Source organism: Eptesicus fuscus, chromosome 1 (genome assembly GCF_027574615.1).
Source record: "Eptesicus fuscus isolate TK198812 chromosome 1, DD_ASM_mEF_20220401, whole genome shotgun sequence".
Lineage (NCBI taxonomy): Eukaryota > Metazoa > Chordata > Mammalia > Chiroptera > Vespertilionidae > Eptesicus > Eptesicus fuscus.
The window spans coordinates 82,247,445-82,259,681 of NC_072473.1; the positions used below are offsets into that span (position 1 = coordinate 82,247,445).

The 12,237-nt window shown below is 43.9% G+C and overlaps 1 protein-coding gene and 1 pseudogene across 1 annotated transcript; one reads left to right on the forward strand and one right to left on the reverse strand.

Moving 5' to 3' along the window:
• Positions 1 to 327: 327 nt before the first annotated feature.
• LOC129149826 (endogenous retrovirus group S71 member 1 Env polyprotein-like) lies at positions 328 to 2,211 on the forward strand. Its single transcript, XM_054719311.1, has one exon. It carries the CDS (start codon positions 328 to 330, stop codon positions 2,209 to 2,211), a length of 1,884 nt encoding a protein of 627 aa, XP_054575286.1.
• A 1,310-nt stretch (positions 2,212 to 3,521) lies between these two features.
• On the reverse strand, positions 3,522 to 4,118 carry LOC103301612 (TIP41-like protein; annotated as a pseudogene).
• Positions 4,119 to 12,237: the final 8,119 nt, after the last annotated feature.

A 12,237-nucleotide genomic window follows, 5' to 3' on the forward strand; every position in this document is an offset into this window, starting at 1 on the left:
GTTGAGTTCCAGACTTAACCACCGGCTGGTCCGAGAGGCTCACCGAGACCCATCCCCTGGGACTACACCTGCACCACCTGCATTTCAACCAGGAGACCTAGTGTGGGTGCGGAAGCACGAGCCATCATCCCTGGAGGCCAGGTGGACTGGACCCTTCACTGTTGTCCTCAGCACCCCATCAGCGGTGAAGGTTGTGGGAAAAAAGCACTGGATACATCGAACCCAAATCAAGAAGGCAGAAGCAGAGGACCAGCCAGAGAGATGGACCATCCTGCGCACCGAGGACCCCCTGAAAATCCGACTCCGAAGGCAGTCCTCCTAATCCTGATGTGCCTGTGGCCCCTCACGGCGAGTAATCCCCACCTGAGGGCTAATTACACTTGGGAACTGACCCGGACTGTGGATGGGGCTGTTATAGGTCACATCACAACCCCAGAGCCCCCCTCCATAGAGACTGACTTATGCCGATTATTTGGGGAAACTTGGAATAAGCCAGAAAGCGATATCCACTACATTTCCCCAGTAGCACATGGGGCATATCATATGGGAACTAGTTATGGGTGTGGCACCCTCATCTTAGAACGAGGACTTTGGCGAACTCAACATTACGTCTGCCCAGCCGAAGGTAGCCCTGAATGTGGAACTGACGGGGACTATTATTGTGCCCAGTGGGGTTGTGAGACTATGGCACTATGGACTAACAGAGATCCCGCCATCCGGTTTAAGAGAATAGTCCGCCCAGGGGCCCCTTCCAATAACTGTATGGTAGGAGACTGCAATCCCATTGTTATCACCCCCCAAAACTGGTGGGAGAAATACTGGGATGCAGGAAAAACTTGGGGACTGAGACTCTATGTAGCTGGAAGAGATCCTGGGGTCCTCTTCACCCTCCAGAGAACCCAGCGGATCCAAAAGAAAAACCCCATCGGGCCTTTAAGACCCTTAGACCAGGGGCTGCCTCCAGTACAGCCACTGAGGCCCCGTCCCACACCACCACCTCCTGCCCGGAACAATACTGAGTTAACTCCTCTGACCAAGGTGTCAGTGACCCTTGTTCCTAAGACTCATACTACCAAACCAGGCTGGAGACCTATCCTGGACACTCTGGATGCGGTCTTCAACTTTCTAAACCAGACCTCCCCAAATGCCACCAGAGATTGTTGGTTGTGTTTAAACCCAGAACCCCCCTACTATGTTGGGATAGGGGCAAATGCCACTGTTGGTTCAAATTCATCAGACATTAGAAATGTTTCAATTACAAACCCCCCACAAGGGGTGTGCAGATGGGGACAAACCCCAAAATTAACCCTTGGGGATTTCCAGGGACAAGGTACTTGTGTTATGTCCTCAGAGTTTGATTTATCAAAATCCCCCTACGGTGAATCCTGTTCCTCAGTACTGAGGTTTGGTCAGGACAGTGAAGAGGAGACAGACCGGTACCTGGTGGCCCCTGAAGGCACCTGGTTCGCGTGCACCACAGGAATCACCCCTTGTGTCTCTCCTCTGACACTGATGCACCCCCGCAAGCCTTCCTTATGCATCTTAGCTCATATCCTACCCCAGGTGTATTACTATTCTGGGGAGGGGGGGCGCGAGCACCTGGGTCTAGCCCCTGGGCGAATTCGTAGAGCCCCAGTAATTATCCCCCTGCTTGTGGGTCTGGGAATAACTGGATCAGCTGCAATAGGCACTACAGCACTGGTCACGGGAGACAAAAATTTCAAGGAACTTAGCAGCCAAGTAGATCTAGATCTAAGCACCCTAGAGGAGAATGTAAACCGCCTAGAGGATTCTCTCAGTTCGTTAGCAGAAGTAGTCCTACAAAATAGAAGGGGTTTAGACTTATTATTCATGAAGCAAGGAGGACTCTGTATGGCCTTAGGAGAAACTTGCTGTTTTTATACCAACCATTCTGGGGTCATCAGAGAAAGCCTAAGTCAACTCAGAAAGAGACTCCAAGATAGAGAGGAGAGGCAAAGAACTGAGGGAAACTGGTATGAAAATCTATTCTCTTGGTCCCCATGGCTAACAACACTCCTAACATCTCTAGCAGGACCTTTGATCTTATTGTTAATAGCTGCAACATTTGGACCCTGTCTTATAAATAGTCTCACCAACTATGTAAAAAGGCGAATACAGGCAGTAAAGCTGATGGTCCTGCGCACCCACTATCATCATGTCTGCACTGATGATGGAGAAACAATGATTTGATTCTCCCATAAAACCAGTGGGGAATGTTGGAGAGTGGGAATTTTTGAGCACTCCGGAGAGGCCGTGGACTATACCCCAGATAGAGTTGCCAGTGTTGACACCAGGCCAGGCCTTGAGATATGGCTTCATGGCCCCTTCCCCCTGCACCTCACAAAATAGCCTTGCTAGATAGAACACTGTCAGCTTTCTGAAGAACAGGATGACCCTGTGAGTAACATGGTCGTCATTGGCATAATCTTGATGTTACTTGGGAAAAACTGTTTTGTCTTAGGATTGCTTGTACTGCAAAAACAGGATGTGGTTAATGTGCTTAAAAGTGGTCCTACACCAAGGGTCGCTGCTGCTCTCTGACCTACCTATCTGGAAGGCAGATCAGCCGCCAGCCGGCAATAAAGGTTCCCTAAATTTTAATTTGGTTTGGACTCCAGTGGTCTTTACTCGCATTCGCTCCACAACAATGGAAGATGATAAGACTTTGGGTGGTGAGCACACAATTCAATATACAGATCATGTATCATAGACATGTGCACTTGAATCCTATATGACCCTATTAACCAATATCACCCCAATAAATTTAATTAAAGAACAGAAAATCTGAACAGACCTATTGCAACCAATGAAATCAAAGCAGTCATCAAAAAATTCCCAACAAATAGAAGTCCTGAAATGAATGGTTTCATGGGTTAATTTTATCAAACACTCCAAGAACTAACACCGATCCTTCTCAAACTATTCCCAAAAATTCAAGAGGAAGGAAGACTCCCAAGTTCATTTTACTAGGCCAGCAATATTCTAATTCCAAAACCAAATGAAGAAGAAGGATAAAAAATATGAACAATAAAATGGCAATAAATACATATCTATCAATAATTGAATCTAAAAATCAAAATAAATGAACAAGGAATCTAATGAACAAAATAAACTGATGAATAAAATAGAACCAGAGGTATGGACACCTGGAACAAACTGACAAAACTCAGAGGGAAGGGGGGAGAGGGCGGGAAGAAATTAACCGAAGATCTTATATGCATATACTAGTATGCATTACCTATGGACACATACAATAGAGTCCTGAAGGCCTGGGGCAGGGCGGGAATCAGGTGGGGGTGGGGGGCGGCAATGGGAAGAAAAAGGAAGACATCTGATAAAAAAAAAAGATTTTTTTTAAAGACACTACAAAGAAAGAACAAAAAAAGAGAACTACAGGCCAATATCTCAGATGAACACATATGCAAAAATCCTCAACAAAATATTAGCAAATCAAATTCAGCCATACATTAATAAGATCATATGCCATGATCAGGTAGTATTTATTCCTGGGGTGCATTCATCCTGATAAGCACTCCATCAATTCTCAAGAAAAACCACAACAGCAGGAAAAAGCTAGAAGGCATTAATTACTCTAATTCTCACATTTAAGTTTGAAACTCCATGATCATGAAGTTCATCCTCAAACAGAACTTCTTCAAAAAACGTATTCTGTTCTCTGGCTTTCAATTTCTCTGTATCTATATGATTTGTTATAGGTACAACCTTTGATTTGAGTGATTCTTCAGGTAATATTCTCTTATAATCTGTTGTATAGGTCAAATGGTACAGTTTAATAATCTCCTTGAAGTATTCACCCTCTGCCCTGCCTTCTTGCCATTCTTCACACAGGCTACTTTAACATTCCTTGGTAGTTGTTTACACATCTTAAAGCATATGTAGCATTGAACTCAATCCCCAAGGCAGAACCATGCTGGATTTTTAAAATGTGGTCTCCAAACATCATTTCAGGAACAGATGGCATACACAATTGATCAGCTAACTTCACCTCCACTGACTCCATGATGTGAATCTTGGCCACCACCTTCAGGGCCTAAGGAAAAGTCCTGGTGGCTGCCCTGGAAGCCATGGATGATCATGACCAAGGTGGCCAGCGTGGGCCACGTGGAAAAGGTTGGATCTGCTGCCTCACTGCAGCTCAGCCCCCTTGGGCTTCAGTGACCTTACCATGCCCAGCCCTACCTCACCCTCCACTCCCAAATAAAAAAGTTTTTCCACAGCAAAGAAAATTATCAACAAAACAAAAAGACAACCTATTGAATGGGAGAAAATATCTGCCAATGATACATCTGATAGGTATATACTCATACAACTCAACACAAAAAAAACAACAACAACAAATAATCCCATTAAAAATGGCCAATAGACATATGAAAAGATATTCAACATCACTAAAAGATACATGCAAATTAAAACAACAATGAGATATCACCTCACACCTTTCAGAATGGCTTCATCAATAAATCAAGATACATCAAGTGTTGGTGAGGACATGGGAATGCTGATCAGTGTAGCCACTATGGCAAACAATATGGAGGTTCCTCAAAATAGTAAAAATAGAACTGCCTTATGACCCAGTGATTCCACTACTGTGTATATATCTGAAGAAGTCCAAAACACTAATTTGAAAAGATACATGCACCCGTATGTTTATTGCAATGTTATTTACAATATCCAAGATAGGAAAGCAACACAAGTCAATAGACAACTAGATAAAAAGTGGTGGTACATGTACAATGGAATATTAGTTGGCCATAAAGAGAATGAAGTCTTACCATTTGTACATGGTTGTACCTAGAGGGTATTATGTTAAGTGAAATAAAAGTCAGAAAGAGAAAGAGAAATACCATATGAGGAATCTAATAAACAAAATAAACCAACAAACAAAACAAACACTCATAGACACAGAGAGCAAACTGAAGGCTGCCAGATGGTGAGGAAGTTGGAGGTTGGGTGAAAAATGTGATGGGATTGAGAAGTACAACTTGGTAGCTACAAAATTGTCATGGGGATGGAAAGTACAGCATAGGGGTTATAGTAATAATTACATATAGTGCCAGGTGGGTAACTGAATTTTGGAAGTATCACTTCATAATTTATATAATTGTCTAACCACTATGCTTTACAATTGAAACTAATCCAAAGTAATATTGAATGTGAACTGTAATCCTCTCTAATAGACAAATATGCAAATTGACCATACCTCCGACACACCCACAAGCCACGGCCGCAAACCACGCCCACCATCCAATCAGAGCGAGCATGCAAATTAACCCAAACCAAGATGGCTTCAGCCACAGAGAGCAAGGTTTCCTAGGTAAGAGAGGAAGCCAAGCTTTCTGCCTGCCCTAGCCAGGCCTAAGCCTCCACTCAAGCTACAAAGTTTCAATTATAGAAGGTAAACAAATTCAAACAAATGGCGGCAGAATGGAGCTTGAGAGAGCAGGCCAGGGTTGCTGCCGGCAACAGGGGAAGCAAAGCTTTTTGCACACCCTGGCCAGGCCCACCCGCTTAAGGCAACAAAATTTCAATTATAACCCCAACACAAATGGCTGCCAGCTGGCCTCAGAGGGAGCCCCAGGCTTGGCTCCGCTCCAGGATACAAAGTTTTAATTGTAGAAGGAAAAATAAATTCCAGATACCAGGGCCTCCGCTTGGGTTGTCAGGGGGCGTGGCTGGCCTGCAAACCACCACAGGCCCCTCGCTCAGGCCACCCCACACCCCAAGGGAAACCCTACCTGATCTGGGACGCCCTTCAGGGCAAACCAGCTGGCCCCCACCCCTGTACCAGGCATCTATCCTATCTAATAAAAGAATAATATGCAGATTGATCATCACTGCAACACACAATATAGCTGCTCCCATGTGGTCAAAGATCCTGCCCCCATGAGGACACAAGATGGCCACCACAAGATGGCCAGCAAGAGGGCAGTTGGGAGGCACCTGGACTGCAAGGGAGGGCAGTTGGAGGTGATCAACCCTGCAGGAGAGGGCAGTTAGGGGTGACCAGGCCGGCAGAGGAGGGAAGTTGGGGGCAAACAGGCTGGCAACAGAATGGTTTAGGGGGCAATCAGGAAGGCAGGCAGGCAAGCAGTTGGGAGCCAGCAGTCCTGGATTGTGAGAGGGATGTCTGACTGCCTGTTGGGATCGGGCCTAAATGGGCAGTCGGACATCCCTCAAGGGGTCCCATATTGGAGAGGGTACAGGCTGGGATGAGGGACAACCCCCTTCCGTGCACGAATTTCGTGCACCGGGCCTCTAGTTGAAAAATAAAAAAGGATATACAGAAACTTTTGTTGAATAATGAAAACTTTTAAAAATAAATCTAAACAGAATAGTTAGGTTCAAGGATTCTTTAGTGTACTGTATTTAAAAGATTAAGAAGAAACTTCTAGTTTACCATCCTTTAAAATTATATAGTTCTTTTTTTAAATATATTTTTAATTTATTGATTTTAGAGAGAGGGGAAGAGGGAGAGATTTATTGTTCCACCCATTTATGCATTTATTGGTTGATTCTTGCATGTGCCCTGATTGGGATCAAACCTGAAACCTCGGCTATGGGGATGATGCTCTAAACAACCAAGCTACCCAGCCAGGGCAGAGCCCTGCATTTTTAAGGGAGTCCCAAGTGACCTGACACAGCCAGTGTGACCCAGGTCTGTGGACTGGCTCTAGGTGCCATGGTACTGCAGAAATGCTCAGTTTTCAGCATTGCAGGGCCTGGTTCAAGCTCCAGCCAGTTCTGCCACTTTCCTGGGAAAGTCTCAGAGCCCTTTCAAATGGGGACAATGATAGGACCACACCAACAACCAGCTCCAGGACAGAGCAGGGGCTCCTGTGCTGAGCTAGGCTCCACCTCAAGATGCTAGCAAATGGGCTGGTGTACAGGACAATCACCTCTGCTAGGCATTTTCCACAAGCCAGACCCACCCTGCCTTGCAGCCAGTCAGTTCCCCCAGGCTCCTAGGCCACCAGCATCTTCCTAGTTACCCCCAGGTTCCCACCTGGCACCAGGCTGCCCACAGCTCAGAAAAGGCCTCCGTTCTACCACCCCCCACTCCCGCAGCCCCCACCTCAGGCCTCACCACTGCTGCCACTCTGCCTTGGGGCTCAGGCTCCTATTATTATTTTTTAATCCTCACCTGAGGATACTTTTTCCTTTGTGTGTGAGTGTGTGTTGTGTGTGTGCGCGCGCGCGTGCACGTGCGTAAACCTGCTATTTCTTTTTATGAATCTTTATTGTTGAGATTATTACAGATGTCCCTCTCCCCACCTCCATAGCTCCCCTCAACCCGGTTCCCACCCCACCCCAGGTCCTCGCCACTCTATTGTCTGTGTCCATAGGTAATGCATACATCCATATAAGATCTTTGTCTAATCTCTTCTCGCACGCCCCACACCCCCTTCCCTCTGAGAATAATCAATCTATTCCATTTCCATGCCCCTGATTCTATTCCATTCACCAGTTTATTCTGTTCAAAAGATTTTTAGATTCACTTGTTGATAAATATATATTTTTTGTCACTCTGTTGTTCATAATTTTTTATCTTTACATTTTTCTTCTTCCTCTTCTTCTTAAAGAATACCCTTCAGCGTTTCATATAATACTGGTTTGGTGGTGATGAACTCCTTTAGCTTTTTCTTATCTGTGAAGCTCTTTATCTGACCTTCAATTCTAAACGATAGCTTTGCTGGGTAGAGTAATCTTGGTTGTAGGTTCTTGCTGTTCATCACTTTGAATATGTCTTGCTACTCCCTTCTGGCCTTCATAGTTTCTGTTGAGAAATAAGCTGACAGTCATATGGGTACTCCCTTGTAGGTAACTAACTGTTTTTCTCTTGCTGCTTTTAAGATTCTCTCTTTGTCTTTTGCCCTTGGCATTTTAATTATGATGTGTCTTGGTGTGGTCCTCTTTGGATTCCTCTTGTTTGTGGTTCTCTGCGCTTCCTGGGCTTGTAAGTCTATTTCTTTCACCAGGTAGGGGAAGTTTTCTGTCATTATTTCTTCAAATAGGTTTTCAATATTTTGCTCTCTCTCTTCTGGCACACCCATAATTTGGATGTTGGTACGCTTGAAGTATTCCCAGAGGCTCTTTACACTATCTTCATATTTGAATATTCTTTTTTCTTTTTGCTCTTCTGATTGGGTGTTTTTTGCTTCCTCATATTTCAAATCATTGATTTGATTCTCAGGATCCTCTAGTTTATTATTGAATCCCTGTATATTATTCTTTTTAAAAAATATATATTTTATTGATTTTTTACAGAGAGGAAGAGAGAGGGATAGAGAGCTAGAAACATCGATGAGAGAGAAACATCTATCAGCTGCCTCCTGCACACTCCCCACTGGGGACATGCCCGCAACCAAGGTACATACCCTTGACCGGAATCGAACCTGGGACCCTTGAGTCCGCAGGCCGACGCTCTATCCACTGAGCCAAACCGGTTTCGGCTGTATATTATTCTTTATTTCAGTCAGTGTATACTTAATTTCTGACTGGTCCTTTTCCATGTGTTTGGCATTTTCACTAAGATCCTTGAAAGTCTAAGTTCCTTGGAGGTTTCTAGAAGATTCTTGAGTAAACTCATAACTGTGGTTTTTGAACTCTATATCCAGTAGTTTACTGTTTTCCACTTCTTTTATTTGTGACATGTTTCTTTGTCTCTGCATTTTAGCTGCTTCATTGTGTTTGTTTCTATGTATTGGGTAGCTGCTAAGTCTCCTTGAGTTGATAGAATGGCCCTGTGTAGTAGATGTCCTATAGGGCCCAGTGGCTCAGCCACCCCAATCACCTGAGGTGGACACTCTTGGTGCATCCCTTTGTGGGCTGTGTGCACAGTCTTATTGTAGTTGAGCCTTGATTGCTATTGGTGACACTGGGAGAAATTGACCTCCAGGCCAATTGGCTGTGGGGATCAGCTGTGCCTACAGTGGGAGAGCTGCTGTGCAGGAGACACCCTTATGGAGCAGGACTTGCTGCAGTGGGGCTTTGGTGCTCACTGAGTCTGCCCCTTGAGTGTGTTGCTTATGGATGTGAAGAGTTGTAATCTGGTATGGTCTTACACTGACCACTGGATACACTGGCTCTTGGGTCTCCAGGAAGGTGCAAAGTCAGCCACTGCCTGGGGCCATCTAGCAGGAGCTACAGAGAGATCTCCATATTTCTCCTCTTTGTATCAGGTTTGGAAGTGCCCCAACAAGCCCAGCTGTGAAGCAAGGCAGGCTGATGCTGGTGCCGGGTCTTGGGGCCTTTTATTGATAGGCTTGGGGCTCCCTGACCCAGCTGCAGCTTTTTTGACAGATTTTTAGACTGAGAAAGGACAGACCATTCATATGCAAAAGCCAATGCATACAGCTTGGGTGGAGTTGTAAATTGGGTGGGGCAGGGTCTCAGGGAATCACCAGGGCGGTGCAAACAGAAATGGTTGCCAGTCTGCCCTGCACTGAGGAGGTCCCTGCACGGGAACAATGACTGCTGTGAGGGACAGTCCAGTTTCTCCCTGTATCTGTCTGGGTCCCCCAGAGCCTCACCCTGCACTGGAGCTCAGAGGAAGTGGAAGCTTGTAAATTCAGTTTATGGTACTGGCCTTTTAAGATGAGCAGCTGTGTCTCCAGCAGCCTGTGTGTCACTCAGCCCCAATCTGCACTGGTTTTTACAGTCCCTAGTTCTTACTGCTGTATGGACTTCTTCCCCCAGCTCTGAGACCCTGTGCTGGGAGTCTGGCGTGGGGCTGGGACACCTCGCTCCTATGGATGGCCTCTGCAGAGGCAATCTCCTCCCCTCCCCAATTAAAAAAAGCAGCACACCTGGGTGCTGGACCAGCCCATTCCATACCTCCACACCTCCTACCAATCTCAGTGTGCTTTGTTCTATATTTCTCTAGTTGTAGTACTTCCATTCGGCCAGCTTTCCAGAGGTTCTGTATGATAGTTTTTCTGTATTTTAATTGTAATTTTGATGTGGTTGTGGGAGGCAGCAAGTACAGGTATTTACCTATGCCGCCATCTGGGTTCCACCAAGGATATATTTTTTTCCCATTGATATTTTTTTATTTATTTGTTTGTTTGTTTATTTTTAATATTTTTTATTGTTTAAAGTATTACATATATTAGTAAATATATCTCCTTTTTTCCCCCATTGACCTTCCCCCAACCTCCCCTACCCCCTGTCACATGCCCTCATCCCACCCCCTCCAGTGTCTTGTGTCCATTGGTTGTGCTTATATGTATGCATACAAGTCCTTTGGTTGATCTATTTCCCTCCCTCCCCAACACTCCCCAGACTTCCTGCTGTAATTTGACAGTCTGTTCAGTGATTTACTGCCTCTGTATCTACCTTTTTATTCACCAGGTTATAATGTTCTTTATTTTCCATAAATGAGTGAGATCATGTGATACTTTTCTTTCATTGCCTGGCTTATTTCACTTACCATAATACTCTCCAGGTCCATCCATGCCGCTGAAAAAGGTAAGAATTCCTTCTTTTTTATAGCAGCGTAGTATTCCATTCCGTAGATGTACCATAGTTTTCTAATCCGCTCATCTGCTGATGGGCATTTAGGCTGTTTCCAAATCTTAGCTATGGTGAATTGTGCTGCTATGAACATAGGGGTGCATAGACCCTTTCTGATTGGTGTTTCTAGATTCTTGGGATATATTCCTAGAAGTGGGAACACTGGGTCAAATGGGAGTTCCATTTTTTGTTTATGAGGAAACTCCATACTGTTCTCCACAGTGGCTGCACTAGTCTACATTCCCACCAGCAGTGCACAAGGGTTCCTTTTTCTCCACATCCTTGCCAGCACTTGTCGTTTGTTGATTTGTTGATGATAGCCATTCTGACAGGTGTGAGATGGTACTGCATTGTTGTTTTGATTTGCATCTCTCGGATAATTAGTGACTTTGAGCATATTTTCATATATCTCTTGACCTTCGTTCTGTCTTCTTTTGAAAAGATTCTATTTAGGTCCGTTGCCCATTTTTTTATTGGATCATATATCTTCCTTTTATTAAGTTGTATAAGTTCCATGTAGATGTTGGAGATTAAACCTTTATCAGTGATAACATTTGTAAATATGTTCTCCCATACGGTGGGTTTTCTTGTTGTTTTGTTGATGGTTTCTTTTGCTGTGCAAAAGGTTTGTATTTTGATGTAGTCACATTTGTTTATTTTCCCTTTAGCTTCCATTGCCCTAGAGGCAGTATCGGTGAAGAAGTTCTTTTGGCATATGTCTGAGATTTTGCTGCCTGTGGATTCCTCTAGAATTTTTATGGTTTCCCGTCTTATGTTTAAGTACTGTATCCATTTTGAGTTTATTTTTGTGTATGGTGTAAGTTGATTGTCTAGTTCCATTTTTTTGCATGTATCTGTCCAATTTTCCCAACATCATTTATTGAAAAGACTGTCTTGACTCCATTGTATGTTAATGCCTCCTTTGTCAAATATTAATTGAGCATAGTGGTTTGGGTCAATATCACGATACTCTATTCTATTCCATTGGTCTCTATGTTGGTTCTTGTGCCAGTACCAGGCTGTTTTGAGAACAGTGGCTTTGTAATACAGCTTGAAATCTGGTATTGAGATCCCACCTACTTTGTTCTTCTTTCTCAGGATTGCTGTAGCTATTCGGGGTCTTTTTTTATTTCAGATGAATTTTTGGAGAGTTCTTTTTAGGTCTGTGAAATATGCTGTTGGTATTTTAATGGGGAGTGCACTGAATCTGTAGATTGCTTTGGGTAGTATGGACATTTTAATGATGTTGATTCTACCAATCCATGAACATGGTATGTTCTTCCATCTGTTTACGTCTTCCTCTATGTCTTTTTTCAGTGTCTTGTAGTTTTCCGCGTATAGGTCTTTTACCTCCTTAGTTAAGTTTATTCCTAGTTATCTTAATTTTTTTGGTGTGATGGTAAATGGGATTGCCTTTTTAGTCTCTCTTTCTGTAAGTTCACTATTGGTGTATAGAAAGGCCATAGATTTCTTGGCGTTAATTTTGTATCCTGCTACATTGCCAAATGCATTTATTAAGTCTATTAGTTTTTTGATGGATTCTTTCAGTTTTTTAATATACAATATCATGTCACCTGCATATAAGGACAACTTTACTTCTTTTCAAATTTGGATGCCTTTTCTTTCTCTTCTTGTCTAATTGCAATGGCTAATACTTCCAGTACTATGTTGAACAGCAGTGGT